The sequence below is a fragment of the Dipodomys ordii genome, unplaced genomic scaffold (assembly GCF_000151885.1).
Source record: "Dipodomys ordii isolate 6190 unplaced genomic scaffold, Dord_2.0 Scaffold29, whole genome shotgun sequence".
Taxonomy (NCBI): Eukaryota; Metazoa; Chordata; class Mammalia; order Rodentia; family Heteromyidae; genus Dipodomys; species Dipodomys ordii.
Window position 1 is genome coordinate 6,246,417 of NW_012267245.1, and position 16,672 is coordinate 6,263,088.

The 16,672-nt window shown below is 48.3% G+C and overlaps 1 protein-coding gene across 1 annotated transcript; it reads right to left on the reverse strand.

The window, feature by feature from the left end:
* Positions 1–1,308: 1,308 nt before the first annotated feature.
* Fem1c (fem-1 homolog c (C. elegans)) lies at positions 1,309–16,654 on the reverse strand. Its single transcript, XM_013016118.1, has 2 exons — positions 16,111–16,654; positions 1,309–3,187 (listed from the first exon to the last, which is right to left on the reverse strand). Exons 1-2 carry the CDS (start codon positions 16,652–16,654, stop codon positions 1,878–1,880), a joined length of 1,854 nt encoding a protein of 617 aa, XP_012871572.1. The 3' UTR covers positions 1,309–1,877.
* Positions 16,655–16,672: the final 18 nt, after the last annotated feature.

Below are 16,672 nucleotides of genomic sequence, written 5' to 3' on the forward strand. Positions count from 1 at the left end.
AGGTAACTTAAAATATTCATGTGTGATATTTCTAGAATATTTATCTAAATCACAAATTAAAGTATTCTCAATATATGAGACAGCTGAAATGTTTAATTTGCCCATAGTAAAAACCTGCTCATCTAAAGGTGGCAAAGCGCCCACTGGTGCGTAATCCATTTTTTATCCCAATGGTGAAATGCATAACCTGTTAAAATGAGTTAAGTACACCTTTTAACAACTCAGTTCTTTAACCCAAAAGTCTGCGGTTGTGGATTTAGTTACTGCTCTTCATTCCAACTGTGCTGAATAAAAATGCAGGTAAACCTACATGACTGTGTGGCAGCCAAGACCTGACACGGCCTGACAGGGGGAGGACACGTCAGAACAAGAGCGAACACAGACCCGGCGAGCTCCGTTCACCACACCCCCAGCCACGCAGGGAGGAGCTGTGCACGCACCATCTACGCCCCTCCGCAGGGCAAGCATGCCGTCACCACTGTGTTCAACAACAATAAAGTGCTGCACGCCCATTACCTGAGTCTTTTTTTTTTTTTTTGGTACTTTTCAGTTTTCTTTTCCTAAGTTAAAATAGAGCCCTTTCTGTGGCATTAGCAAATAGGAGAAAGAAGGAGAAAAGGAAGAAAAGGAGAGGAGGAAGGAAGAGAGGACGGAAAAGGTGGAAAAGAAGCTAACTCTCAGTGCAAGAACAGAAAGCGCTGTGCAACCTTTATGTTTAGCTAGGGTGACAATAACTGAGACCAAAGTAACCATGCATGTAGCTCAAAGGTGTACATCAGCTTGAAGAGGGGAAGAGCGCTATTGCTGGCACCGATCAGGTGCCACAGCGGCATGGGGCAGAAACCTGGGCAGGTCTGGGGCCTGAGGCGTGGCAAAAACCAAGGCAGCTCTTTTTCTAACTAAAAATGAGCGGCAGTCCAAAGACAGAGGATTTCAATGTGGCCAGTGACATCAGCTGTGTGATACGTAACTCTGAGGTTAAAGTTAAGCAAATTCTCTACACCTAGCCACACATGAGCATGAGCAGGACCACGCTGGCACCAAAGCTGGAGCAGCCGGGGGGGGGGGGGGGGGAAGGGTCTCTCTGGAAAAGGGTATTCCTTCCACGTGACAGATTACCAGGACAGACCTGCTCTGCAAGGGGGCTGAGTCATAACCCTTTCCCAAATTTAGCGCACAAACATTTCTATCGATTTAGAGAGAGAAACCTCATGTGTAGGGGGAAAAGAAAATAAAAACATTGGGGGGTGGGGAAGCTTGAGCTCAGATAAGCAAATCCTCATGTTCTAAGCGTACTTCCACAGAGTGAACCAGGGGTGTCAGTGAAGCTGACAAGCGCTGCACAGGGACAATGCTAACGTACAACCGTCAAGTGTAAGCCAGTGCATAGAAAAGATAAAGCACTTACGGTAACTGCAAATGGTAAGGAGTTCGTAGAGTTTGTGTGAGCTAGCACGGGTCTGCACGGGGAAACTGGTAGAAATGGTCAGGAAAGAAAGTAGAAACGGGTGAAGCTTGGGGAAGAGAAGGGACAGCAGGGAAAAGGACTTTCCATCTGTATAAAACCCACAGACTAGTAGAGTATAAAGACACCACTTAAAACCAGCTAACTGTCCCAAATACCAACCGCAAACAAAACCAGAATGGATTAAGCCTTTGGCAGACAGTTTTAGGAATTTGAATAGGACGTTACATGTTTCGATCATTCACAAACAATCTATTATATGGTGTATTTCTATTAAATACTGGGAAGCCAATCCTGTGGAGTCTGACGTCTGCGGCGGGTGTGCTAGCCGGTGAGTGAGAGCACACCACCATCAAGCCAAGTGAACGCGGGCGTTACCACAACAGTGCTCGTGCAGCTCCGGCAGTGTCCGTCATCTGTGGAGCGACACAAAGGTCTCCAGCTTCTCTGGGATGTGCCCTTTGTAATGTATCCTGTGGTTCACGATGACGCGCGCGGCCAGACACTGCAGCGTGGTGTGGTTGATGGGCTGGATCAGATTCTTAGCGATTTCCTTCTCATCCAGCAAGTCACTGGCCGTTTGCTTGTGCAGGTTTGTGGCATCGAAGTGTGCACCTGATTTAATGAGGAGGTTCATGATGTCCGGGTGGTTGTTGATGGCGGCGATGTGCAGGGGACTGTTGTCGTCGGAGTCCCGGACGTTCACATCAGCACCACATTCTATCAGGATGGCCGTCACTTGCAGCGATGGGAACTTACACACCGGGTACCGCCCCACGCAGGTGGTGTTCTTGTCCACAGCCAGATGGAGAGGGCTGAAGTTGTTCTTTCCCCGGGGATGCAGCTTGAGGAACCTGTAGATGGTCTGCTTCTTGAAGTGGTCCTGTTCCAGAGTGCAGGGGACTTTCTCCAGCAGGCAGATCAGGTGCAGAATGATGGAGAGGGCCTTGTTCAGCTGCAGGGGGTCGGCCGGACACTGAGTTTGTTTGATGGCGCGCTCGATCTCAAGGACGCTTTTGCACAGTATGCCCATGAGATCGTCAAACGTGACCGTCGTGCCCAGCAGGCCTTTAGCCCGGTCCTGCAGCATGAAGGAGAACAGCTCGGCAAACGACAGCAAGCTGCTGGCCGTCATTGGGCTCAAGGGGTCCAAGTTGCTCTGCTGCATGTCCAGGGCATACTTCCACAGGTTGATGCATCGCTTGAAGTTCCCCGAGTCGGCGTAGACGGCGCCTCTGTACCTGATGTAGTAGGAGGTATCAGGGTGAGAAGGACCCAGGATGCGCTCCCTAATCAGCAGCGCCTGCATCCGCATCTCGTCGGGATCGGCGATGAGGCCCTCCAGCTCCTCAGCGCTGTTGGCCTCCTTGGCGTAATCGTAAGCCATGATGAGCGTCTGCGGCACTGGTTTACTAATGACATTAGTCCTGTCGCTGTACCGCATGGTCATGGCCTTCTTCCAGTACTTCAGAGCCCCCAGAAGGTCTCTTTTCTTATCTACAAACGTGGCTCCCAGGAGCTCCAGCGCGTTGATCCTCTCTGTCTTGCTCGTCTGGGCGTGGTGTGTCAGAAAGTCCACAATATTTGTGTGGCCCGTCACGCTGGCCGAGAGGAGCGGGGTCATCCCGTAGCCGTCCTTCTCCATCTTGGCACAGTACATAAGAAGCATCTTCATGATGTCCAAGCTCCCGGACTCCGCGCAGTCATGCAGGGCAGTGTTACCTTAAACAGGGGAGAGAACAGACACTTTGAGGGCTCATGTGCGTACCTCAGAGCCCTCCTCCTTAATACGAAGCCCATGTCTCCATGTGATTACAAGAGAGAAAACCATCGCCATTCCCAGCATCTGGAAAAAGTGTCTTCTACACTGCAGGAACTGAAGAAAATACCCAACTAAACTTACTAAGTGCCATAAATAAATTAGGTATGAAAATAAAGAGAAACCTAGCTCATCCGATAAACCTCAAAACGAATCCATGGCCTCTAGGTGTGCCTCACGATTCACAAGTGCTCATGTGCTGGCTAAGAACAGATGAGTACAATTAACAGGCTATGGGCAGTCTTTCTGACAGTCACTGAACTTACCCATAAACAAGGACTCGACCTTTAAGAGCTGATTTTTCCATCTGACTCTAACAGTGGCCAGAAATTATTTTTCTAGCTCGTTTGAGCTATTTTAGTCAAAATTCCTAGCTACATAGTACTTTCTCCAAGAAACAGCTCCCACAAGAAAAACCAATCTGACAAACACGTGGGTGGCTCCGTATGAACTTTCGGGAGCGTCTGAATTGTCCTGCCGCAGCGTGGCTTTCTCCGCTCCCGCCAGCAGCACTGAGTGTTCCCACACCACCCTGCGCTTCCCACACACGCGCCCTGCGCGGGGAAAGCCTGGAGCGCAGGGAGATGCTGAACAGCAGGTGTTTGTTTTTGCTACAGTAATGATCAGCATTCCACTACCTATCGGGAGAGAAGCCTCTGAGAGGTACACCTCTGTGGACAGCTTCCATAGAGCGTCCTTTTAGACATGTCTGTAGCCAAGAGTTAACAGAGCAGGCAGAGCTGCATCCTCAGACAAGATTCACAAGGCTGACCCCCGGCTGGGGGCAACTCAGGGTGCCAAAACAGTGGTTCACAGTCAACACGTGGCCTCCTCCCCAGGAAGCAGGAGTCCTGGAGGGTTGACGGAAGGCTGTCCACACCACAGCAACAGCGTCTCCCTGGCAGAAACTTCCTGTGTATTTTAAGACTTTTAAGCTCTTGCGATATCTACATGGCCAATATGGCTCTTCTCGATGCTTATTCTGACCCAGAATTTCAAAGATCAACAATGCAAAACAGTGTGTAGGATATTCCAGCCAGAACAGCTCACAGATGCTCACCTGTCCACAACCATCTCCATTAAACACAACTGCTACAAGTGTATTTTAAAACTACTCTGAATGGAGACTCTCGCTACTCCCATTTTCTCTACCATATCCAGTGATACGTAAAAAGAAATCTGAGAAAAAGGTTTACATTGCATCTTCTATTCAGAGTGACAAAATCTAGCAAAACAATGCAGCGAATGCCAATTTTAAAATGAATCCCACTTCTGATTTTCTTGAGAAACAAATAAGGAATATGTGTAGGAAAAAGGGGGGGGGAGGTTAAGAGAAAGGAGTCTTGCACAAGAACCAGGAGAGCTGGACATGGAGGCTCACAGGGAAGGCCAGCACTCAAGAGGCTACAGTGGAGGATGGCCACTTTGAGGTTAGCCCTGGTTCTACAGTAAGACCCTAGGAACACTGGCACGTGCCTGTAAGCCCTGCTACCAGGAAGGTAGAAATTGGAAGTTTCAAGGCCAGACCAGGCAAAAAGCACGAGATATTATCTCAAAGAGCAAGGAAGGTGTGGTGGTACATGCCTGTGATCCGTTAAACAGGAGGCCTAGAAGGAGGATTGAGATCCAAGGCCAGCCAGGGCAAAACCACAACAAACTATATAAAAAAATAACTAAAACTAAAAAGGATTTGGGGCATGACTCATGTGGTGGAGTGCCTGCTGAGTTGTTTTTTTTTTTTTTGTTGGTCATGGGACCTGAACTCTGGGCTTGGGCGCTGTCCCTCAGCTCTTCAGCTCAAGGAGAGCACTCTACCACTTGAGCCACAGCACCACTTCCGGCTTGTTTTTTTCTTTGGGTCCAATCGTGGGCCTGAACTCTGGGCCTGGGCACTGTCCCTCAGCTCTTCAGCTCAAGGCGAGCACTCTACCACTTGAGCCACAGCACCACTTCCGGCTTGTTTTTTTTCTTTATGCTTATGTGGTGCTGAGGAATCGAATCCAGGACCTCATGCACACAAGGCAAGCACTCTACCACTGAGCCACCTTTCCAGCCCAATGTCTGCTGAGTTTTAACCACTTAGTCCATGCTGCCTTAAACTCCTGCCTTAAATCTCCTGCTGAGATTACAGCTGTACACTATCTTGTTCAGTGATAATGCTTTTTTGTCGCTGCTGTTGGTCTTGAACTCAGGGCTTGGGCACAGTCCCCAAGTTCTTTTGCTCAAGGCTAGCACTCTACCACTTGAGCCACAGCGCCACTTCCAGCTTTCTGGTGGTTCATTGGAGATGAGAGTCTCACAACTTTCCTGCCGGGGCTGGCTTTGAACCACAATCCTCAGATCTCAGCTTCCTGACTGCTGGGATTCCAGCTATATACTATCATATTTGGTGGAAACACATTTTAAATTTCTGTAGCAGCATTTAAGAGACAGCAAGGGAACTAAGACTAGCACAGGGCAGCACTTGGCACAGCCCGCCTTCCCCAGCGGCCTCCTTGGATCCTAGAAGAAGCTTCTGAGAATGCTGAGCATCTCTGGTCACTTGCAGGCCTGAGAAGAAAGTGGCAGGAACCTGGGCAAGGCCTTGTGCCTTGGGTTACTGCTCTTCATAAACGGACAAGCCACGGAGGAGCTAAAATCAACTTTAATAAACACTCCAGTACTGCCAGTATAGGTAATCAGAAGCCAGAGAAACATAAATGCCTCTTCAGAGGAAGCCAGCTGCACTCTGACAGCAACACACACGAGGCAAGAACTATTCTGAGTGCCGTGCGGCCGATAAGTCACGTACGTAACCCCAAGGCTACTAGCCTGCCGGACGCGAAGCTCAGAGCCTAGAAGCCAGCGGCGTCAGGGTCTGACAGCGAAGGAGGCTGCGGCCTCACCACAGGAGCTGGACTGCCACATAATAGAAGGGCTTCAATGTTGTACTGTGAGTGTCTCTGCCCGGCGAATGACTACAACAAACCAGGATCCAGAGCAAGCTTCTAAAAGCCCAAGCATACGGGGAATGAACTGATCATTTCAGTAAAATAAAAATGTCCTCCTGCCTGGGCGCTGGTGGCTCACACCTGTCATCCTAGCTACTCAGGAGGCTGAGATCTGAGGACTGTGGTTCAAAGCCAGCCCAGGCAGGAAAGTCCGTGAGACTCTGATCTCCAATAAACCACTAAAAAACCGTAAGTGGCTCTGTGGCTCAAGCAGTAGTGCTCTCACCTTGAACTGAAGAGCACAAGGACAGCGCCCAGGCCCAGAGTTCAAGCCCCACGACCGACAAAAAATAAATAAATTTTTAAAAATATGTCCTCCTAAGAACTACAAAGCATTTAATAAACACAAAATGCACATTATAATTTGCTTTTCTGGCAATAAAAATTCTACAGATTTGGTTGTATATATTCTCTTCACATTGTGTTAGTTAGTCTAAGTCTATTAAAGCTGTGCTTCTCAAACTTTGCTGTAGAAAAATCACCAAGGTAAAATGCGGGTTCTGACTTGGCTTTGTAGGGTGTTCCAAGTGACGTCTGCTTGACGCTGATCTCTGAGGAATTAAGAGGAAAAATTGTCTTCTGGTTTGTCACACAGATGTATGCCACAAGCTGACATGACTAATTACAGCACCTAGCTATGTGAAGCCAAGTTCACGGGGCGGTCACAACCCCGCTGTACACAATACCGAGGTGCAACGCCACCCCACCCCTCTTCCTCTAGGCCAACGCTGGGACAGGCTGTGCATTACAAACTACATGTAGTTTCATCCATGGAAAACTTGCATAGTAAATGTTATCGGCAAATCTCATCGTCTATTCTTAACTATTTTATTATTGTAACATTTGACTATTGTAATAAATAAGTGATCTATAGCCCAAATGAACAACAATCAGCTTGCTAAATAAAAATCTAAACTGCTATAACCCATACTGTGCAAGGCAAAATACCAATCCTAGCATGGAATATACCATATATCTGATAAAGGGCCTATATTCTGAATATATAGGCAAGGCTGCTTTGTTTTGAGGGTCCTGGGGCTTGAACTCTGGGTCTGGGCTCTGACCCTGAGTTTCTTTTGCTCAAAGCTAGAAGCTAGTGCTATTACTTGAGCCCCAGTGCCACTTCTGGCTTTTTCTGAGTAGTTTATTAGAATGAAGAGTCTCAAGGACTTTGCTGCCTGGGCTGGCTCTGACCCCCAATCCTCAGATCTCGGCTCCTGAGTAGCTAGGATTACAGGCATGAACCACTGGTGCCCAGCTGTACATTAAAAAAAAAAAACAAAAACGCAAAAACATATGAAGACACTTTCTCAAACACAAATGGCCACTAAGCCCACAAATTAAGTACATGAACACAGGCTAAGATCATGAGCCACTGCAGAAAGAAGAAACAAGAATGAGAAGCACAAGGGGACAGCAGCACACCACACTTTCTAAGGTGAGCAGACTTAAAAGAATAAGAGCTGGCAAGGAGAAACCTGGACCTCCTGCTCTGCTTGCACAAATGCTCTAAGTGCACCGCTGCCGTGCATCAAAAGGTGAGTGACCCTATGACCCAGCACAACCGCACTCCTAGACTGATCAGCTGAAGAGAAACAGTACACATCTCCAGATGCTCCTATGCATTACTCACGGAAGATGAAAGGGAGAGACTGTCAGACCCATCCCTTGCTGAACACATGAAAGCAGTATATCCACACGAGGAAATTCAGCAAGAAAAAGGATACATGCAGGCTGGGAAGGTGGCTCAGTGGTAGAGCGCTTGCCTTGCATGCATGAGGCACTGGGTTCAATTCCTTAGCACCGCATAAGCAAAAAGAAAAAAGCCAGAAGTGGCGCTAACCCTAACCCTAACCCTAGCCTTGAGCTGAAGAGCTGAGGGACAGCGCCCAGGCCCAGAGTTCAGGCCCCACGACTGGACCCAAAAACAAACAAAAAACAAAACAAAACAAAACAAAAGGATACATGCTACAACGGAATGAACCCTAAAAACATTATGCTGGGTGGAAGAAGTCCCAAACCCCATGGGCTAGGATCCACTCCCAAGTCAACGCGTTAGTCCACTTACACAAGCCCGCGTATTAGAATCACTCACACAAGTGCAGAGGGAGCAGGGAGGGGAATGTGTGGACCAAGGCCTGGCGAAGGCTGAGAAGTCGGTGGGTGAGGCTGGGAGAGGATGGACACGCGTGCCCCTCGCTGGCGCCCGCCGCCCGCCTGCGCTGGTGATGGTGCATGAGCCGGGAGTGATGTTTCAATATCCACATGGAGCTTGTCAGGAAGAAGGGTCCCCACGGCTGTTAGGGTATGAGAGACAGACACCCACCGCAGTGCACGACGTGCTGGTGGAGGCCTGGCATATGTACCTGTGATGAACAGGGGTCTGTGGGGGAGGGGCGGGGTCAGGGGGCGTGTGGAAAGTCTAGTGATGGCTTCACAACTCAGTGAACACACCAACTTTACATCAGCGGACAGTCTGAATTACATTTCAATACAGCAAGTTCAATCAGCGCACCTGTTCTGGTAAAGGTACAGCTCTCACATAAGCAGAATTAGACGGCGTATACTGGAACAGATTGAGTCTACTACCCTTGGCCCCAGCTCGGTCCCCACTGTGGGCCTCTCTGGACTCAGCCCCGCCCATCCTGTCCACGCTGAGGATGAGGATGGGTGGGGCTGAGTCCAGAGAGGCCCACAGTGGTGACAGAGCTGGGCAGGGCAGGTCACCTGCACAGCCATGCCGATTCCAGGCCCTGCAGCCCCGCCAGAGTCACCCCATGTGCGTTCGTGTGGCAGGGAGAAGGGCGGGCAGAAACTCTAGGGTGTCAACGGAGCCTGGGAAGGCTCCTCTACCCCGTCCAAACGCTTCCACTCACCGGGCACATGCTACTATGGGAGATCTCAGAGCAGGAACTCACTAAAAAGGGTGAAAATGGTGGAGATGGATAAAGCGGTGACCCTGACCATATGCTTTGCATGCATAAACTGCTTTGTTGAATGCTAACTCCTTGGTACAGCTACTTAAAGACAATAATAAAGCGGGGAAGAGGGGCGGAGAGTTAAAGACAAACCGAGCTGAGACTACCCACGTGCCTTCCCTTCTTCAACTGTATGAAGCCCCGCGTTAGAAACACAATTCAACAGTACAGCTCCTGAGCTCACCACCAAGTTAAACACAACACACACATCCTGAGACCATGCATGCAAGATGCAGACCCGCTCTGGAGACGGCTCTGGACTCGGGAGTACAAAGCTCGCTCGCGGCAGAGTTTCTAGCCTTTTTTGGCCACTGTAGTTCAGAGACCCAAAGGAGGAAGGCAGACGCTTGAGTCAGACTAATGAAGCACTTTCCTGAGCCTCTACCCGCCGTCATACCTACCGACCACCTGTACCTCAAGAGAAGTCACTAGAATGTCAGATTTCCTCAATTTCATTTGCAGCCAAGAAATTTAATAAGCCACTGATCTCAGTGAGAGGACCATAGGCACTTAAAGGTCAGTAAATAAGACTAGACTTCCATCTTAAGTTCCCACACCCAGGTACTGCTCACCCCAGCACCTCAGCTAACCTAAGGACAGGGTAGCCCACCCCGGGTTCACACACCTAATTACAAGTCTCCTACTGCTCACCTTCAGCAACCAGTAAGTCCCAGCTCTGAGGACACAGAGGAACGTTCCAGAAGACACAAGAAGAAAAAGAGCATGGGAACAATTGCAAGATTTGGGACTAAATGGTAACAAAATTCAACTAGTCAATTACTTTTTTTTTTTTGGTTGGTCATGGGGCTTGAACTCTGGGCCTGGGCGCTATCCCTCAGCTCTTCAGCTCAAGGTGAGCACTCTACCACTTGAGCCACAGCACCACTTCTGGTTTTCTGGTGGTTAATTGGAGGTAAGTCTCTCATGGATTTTCCTGCCTGGCCTGGCTTCAAACCACAATCCTCAGCTCTCAGTCTCCTGAGTAGCTAGGATGACAGGAGTGAGCCACCGGTGCCTGGCCTCAACTACATTGTTATTTTTTTTTTTTTACTAATTTTAATGTTTTATTTCCTTTTAATTTTATTAATTTTTTGTTTGTGTGGTAGCAAGGAATCAAACCAGGGCCTCTCATGCATGCTAGGCGGGCACTCTACCACTAAGCCTCATTTCTAGCTCCTAGCTAGCATTACTAATAAATCAAAATGATGCCAGATACATCCCAAAGCAGACCAAATTTGAAGGCCTCCCCCTTTTCACTTTCCTCCCAGGAGCATACTTTCTGAAATAAGCAACTGCTGAGAAATGTTCTCAAGTCTGCTTCCAATGTGCTCAGTACTAACATAACAGACCCACCCCATCTTGGTCCATTATCTTAATAACAATAGGTCGTAATCTACAGGGGAGATTTCCTTAAGATTCTTGTACATTTGAAAAACTGAAATATATCCATCTCTTAAAATGCCTTTACTATAGAAGAGAAACATCATGCCTTTTGCTTTGGATTATTTTTAAAAAATCAAAAGGAAGGGTAAGAGTTGATTTCACAATTTGGCAGGTTATAAAAATTGAATAGATAATTCTCTCCAGTTACATACATTTGAAAATTTCCATAACAAAAATGTTAATGTTATTAACTACTCCTGTCACAAACCTACACAAGATTTTTCTGAACCCCTACAAAGTTCATCCCAAAGTTCCACTCATCTTTGACAATTTGTGCTTTGTTATTTCAAATCGTCATCTACTTATCTCTACAGAACAGACGACAAAGCACGGTGGCTGTCATTAAGGAGCTCAGAACCGTTCCTTACAGCCAACTCATCCATTAACAGCTCAGTGACTAAATGCCCAATGTGAGCCAGGACACTCCAATGCATGGGATAAAAACACCAGACCTCTGGCCTCAAACATCAGTGTGGTAGCAGGCAATTAAATAATAAAAATACATTTCTTTAAAATGCCAGTCACTCCTCTGGTGAAAAAATGTCGCTGGCTTCCCACTGCAGGGCAAATAAAATTAAAATTCTTTTCACTAGAATTCAAAGTCCTCTGTAATCCCCCATGACTGCCCTCTGGCCCACATGTGCCCACTTTCCATCCCTGGGTTCTCCAAGCCCCATCCCCATTCCCAACTGGCTTTCCACAGAGCCACTTCTAAGCCAGGAAACCTGTCAGGACCTTTCTGCAGACCCAAGTCTGACACTTCATGAAACACTAACCTAGGCTGTAGCCCCATTACAGCACCCCTTTACAGCAGCTGCTAAGTGCAACACCCTGATCCTCCAAAGTTCAACACAATGGCTGCCTACAAAGCACATTCGTTACCTTACTGCCAATTAATTACCTGGAATATCTGATTGACCTATGGAGCAGGACAGAATGTCTCCTGGGCCCAATCTCCGGATCCCAACCCAGAGAGCTGAAGACCCCCATGAATCCGTCCCTCCCGCTGCACAGCTCCCAGCAGAAGGCAGGGCTGAAGGCTGAGCGAACTTCACTGCAGATCTGCCAAGTCCTACCACGTCCAATATAAACACCGACCCCCACAAACCACCAGAGAATCAAGGAAGTTAGAGATGACGGGGACCTGAGAGGGTGCATCTGACCACTTCCGGTGTGAGGGGTCTTTCAATTTAAGTAGGAGTCTACTCTGACCTCAGAAATCAAGTGCTAGGTTAAACTAGCAAGGCTTTCTTGGGTATCTCAAAGATATTCTCCCCTTCAGGGATGCTGTGGGAAAGCAGGAAGTCCCTGTCCTCTTAGGGAATATGTTGTGAAGGACAAATTATTCCCAGGATCCAACAGAAGAAAGCACTATTGTTGCACTTACCATGAAAGCATCTACTTATAAACCCGTCTCTCGTCTTACTCATCGCTGTCTATCTAACAGCCTGGCACACCAAGGGACTCAAGAAATGCTCTCAATGAATTAATTCTACTCTAGGCTAAAACGTTCAAAATGCCTACGGCCTGTTAAGAAGTAATGGGAGAGGTTAAATAGTATGTTGGACTGTCACCCGCCTGTTAAACAGTAATGGAGTATAGGAGTCACCCGCACCTCACACTTAAGCAGACCAAGCAAAATCCACAGGTGGTTTCTTGTCTGCGAACCATTTCAATGGATGACGTATAAATAGAGCAGTGGTAAAGCACCTGTCTAGTTAATTAAACAAGGGGACTTGGGCTTGATTCTCCAGCACTACAAAACAAAAACAATGTCATTTTATACCTCGTCTCTTCCTTATTTTCCACTTTGGGAACAGGGTTAAAAATGTGGATGAAAGAAAAATCCTGTTTGCTGCTCTATTAGACACCTTTTCTGCACCAGTTTCAGAGGCTTTCTGATTAACACACTGGCTCCTTGAAAGATCTGCAAAGTCAATCACAGAACAATCATCCAAGAATCCGGCTAAGGCCAGAGTGGAGGAGGTGTACCAATACTCGAATCGGCCCCAACATGCACAAAACACAATGACACTACACAAACCAGGAGGCTTGCACACATCTATCTCTATACAGCTGTGAACACTGAAATCTGAAGACAAAGTGTGCTCTTCCCCTAGCATGTGTGCTTGTTTTTTGTGGAAGACATACATGCGAAACTGATACAGAGAAAAAAAGGAAAGGGACCTTGCATGGGCAGACTGTCACGAGGGAGCCCTGACGCCCACAGCCCACAGCCCTGAGCTGACGGGCAGAGGACCGTCCTCCAGAGGTAACCACAGGTCCTCACCGCTGTGCAGGTTCCCAGGGTAATGCTGACAGCGATGTCAGCAGCGACTTGCACAGCGGTTCTCCCACACAGCCTACGCGGGACTGTTAGCATTATGCTCACCTGGGTCCTCAGCTCCACCCACACCTGGGCCCCCTCCATTCCCGGAGTTCCCTCCTCACAGCTGGCCCCTCCCTCTCTCCGCCCAGACCCACCTGAGCTCCCACCTACCTCACTTCCTGTCCCTCAGACCCACCTGCTACCTGGATGGGGACAGGTGCCATGGGCTCCCTCTTGGGGGAAATATGGCTCCCCCAATGAACCTTGTAAGAATCTTTCCCTGTGCCTGCCTGCCTCTGCGTGGTCCCCTGGGATGGAGGTGTGGGATCCTCACTGAAGTACCGCTTGGGAAAACCTTAGGGAGGCAGTCCAGGGGTCACCCCTCCAGTGGCCTGGGGTTGAAAACATACCCCATATTCTGCTTAAGCATGGGAATTTATCAATCATCATTAAACTGCTAAATTTTAAAAAAAATCCCCAAAGCAAAACCAGCCATCGCTCCTTCTAATAATGCTTTGACCTCCAGCTACTTAACCACTCACAGGGAGCACCACTAACCAACTTGTTCTTCTAAAACAAGCACAGAACGTGGTTGGTTTTTATTTTTAAAGGGGTATGCTCTCTCCTAACCCATCAATCTACCTCTAAAGACAACCAAGAACAAATCAATCTGTTTCCAGAAACATTATAGGCTCAAGTGGTAGTATACTAGTCTTGAACAAAAAAGCTCAGGGAAGCCGGGCGCTGGTGGCTCACGCCTGTAATCCTAGCTACTCAGGAGGCTGAGATCTGAGGATCGCAGTTCAAAGCCAGCCCGGGCAGGAGAGACCGTGAGACTCCTATCTCCAATAAACCACCAGAAAACCGGAAGTGGCGCTGTAGCTCAAGTGGTAGAGCGCTAGCCTTGAGCTGAAGAGCTGAGGGACAGCGCCCAGGCCCAGAGTTCAAGCCCCACGACCAAAAAAAAAAAAAAAAAAAGCTCAGGGACAGCACACAGCACCCAAACTGAGTTCAAGTCCCAGGCCCAGCAAAAAACAAAACACAACCAGAAGCAATGTAAAACTTCTTTAGAAGAGTATCCAGCTCTTGAAATTAAAGACCACACACCTAATGACATTAAACATAACACTAAGCTAAAAAAACAAGTTATAAAACAGCACATAAAATAAAACTGCAGGGCTGGGAAGGTGGCTCAGGGGCAGGGTGCTTTCCTTGCATGCATGAAAGAAACCCTGTGGCTCAAGTGGTAGAGCGCTAGCTAGCCTTGAGCAAAAAAAGAGGCTCAGGGACAAGTGCCCAGGCCCTGAGTTCAAGCCCCAGGACTGACCAAAAATAAATAAATTTTAAAAACTGCACATACCTGTGTGCAACATTCAGGAATAACTTTTGGAAAGAATATGAGGGTCAGGATGCTATGAGATTTTTACACTTGCTCTGAAAATTTTTACAGAAAACTAGTGATCTTGTGTTCTTTTTATAATAAATTGTTCTTTAAAAAGAATATTTCAGTAAACATGCTAACTACAAAAGCGGCTCAAAATTGTGTTTTACCCTGTGAACGGCAAATATGTATCACTTTGATTCAACAATTCCAAATACAGCCACTCATACAAGTGTGCAGATTCACAGTTAACACTCACAGCTGCACTGCGCCTACACTGTGTCCATCAACAGCAGCTAGAGGAATGTACACTCGAGGAGACACCCACCGGACAGCCATGCAACAAGAATGAGGTAGCAGGACTCAATCACACCCACAAATGGAGGGTTAAAAAACAGAACAATTGGGCACCAGTGGCTCACACCTGTAATCCTAGCTACTCAGGAGGCTGAATTGAAGGATTGTGGTTGGAAGCTAGCTGGAGTAGCATCATGTGGGAGACTTTTATCTCCAGTTAACTATTTAAAAAAAAAAAAAAAGCTGAAGTGGAGCTGCCTTGGCTCAAGAGGTAAGAGTGCTAGCCGTGAGCAAGAATGTTCAGAGAGAGCGCCCAGGCCCTGACCTAAGTCCAAGCTCTAGAAGACACCCCAGAAAATAAAAAATAAAACAAAGCACAGAACAGGATGCATCTGATTAACAGAGAGAGGGGAGAAGGGGGGGCCACACCTGTGCTTGTATCTGCAGACTATGGGTACAACTGAGCTCCTGAGGTCTAAAAAGTAGGGTCAAACGACTTCAACTTTCCTTGTAAAAACATAAGCCAATTTATAATACACAATTATAGGCTAAGCTCTTGTTGATTAAAAGTCTTTTACACTGTTGCCAGTCAACAAATCCACATTGACTTTACTAACTAGTCCTTGTTTGGTTCTGGGGATTTGAAGTCGTTTTTAAAAATCTGTTTTCTCTCTTGCTGCACTTGGTACAGGTTCTACATAAAAGGATTTTCTACTGGCCACAAAAAAACAAGGAGTCAGGAAACACAGGCACTATCCTGTCCAGCGGCATGAAATCCTTTCCAGCCAGTTGGGCCTACCCTTCCCTCACCGAGCAACAGATGAGCAAACACAGTGACTCATTGAATAGAGTGGTACATCTATTCCAAAGCTGTTCTTAAACAAGAGAAAAAACTTAAGAAAAATGTATGATGACGGGCGCAGGTGGCTCACGCCTATAAATCCCAGCTACTCAGGAGGCTGAGATCTGAGAATCACAGTTCAAAGCCAGCAAGGGCAGGAAAGTCTGAGACTCTTATCTCCAAAGAACCACCAGAAAATGGGAAGTGGTGCTGTGGTTCAAGTGCTAGAGCGCTTGCCTTGAGCTGAAGAGCTGAGGGACAGCGCCCAGGCCCAGAGTTCAAGTCCCACGACCAACACCCCCCACCCCCCACCCCCGCCAAAAAAAGAAAAAGGAAAAGGAAAATGTATGTATTACATTTATCCGTATTCTGTATTTCCAGATGGACTAAATGGCAGCCTGAAGGTTCAGATCAACAATCACCAGGAAGACTCTGGAACTTGGGGAACCAATTCCCGGGAGTCTGAAGTTACCTCATCAAAACACTCCAAGCCAGTAACTCCATCTTCCTCAAAGTCAGTGGTGGGCACTTTGGTTTTTTTAATTAAAAGGAAAGCGGCGGACTCACCTTTCACGCTCTTCCTATTTACATCTGCCCCCTTTTCTAGTAAATACTGGGCGATCTCCTTGTGTCCTTTGTAGCAGGAGATCATCAGGCAGGTGTGCCCGTGCCGGTTGGACACCTCCAGGTCGGCCTTGTGCTCCACCAGGTACTTGACGATCTCCAGGTGGCCGTCGAAGCAGGCGGCCCGCAGGGGCGTGGAGTTGGTCAGGGTGGTGTTGTTGACGGCGGCGCCGTGGCTCAGCAGGGACTGCACCACCTTCAGGTGCCCAGCGGCGGACGCTGCCCACAGCGGCGGCGCGCCCTCGATGGTCTCGCCGTCGAAGTTGACCGAGCCGCCCACCTCGATGGAAGCGCTGCACTGCTCCAGCAGGAACTCCACCATGTCCAGGTGGCCGTAGCGGGCGGCCACCAGCAGGGGCGTGGCGCCGTGGGTCTTCTCGGCCATCAGGGAGGACACCTCCTCCTTGGACTTGCTGGCCAGCAGCTTGGTGAGCAGCCGCAGCTTGCCATCGCGCGCCGCGTTGAACACCGCCGTCTTCAGATCCATCGGGGCCCGGGGCCCGGC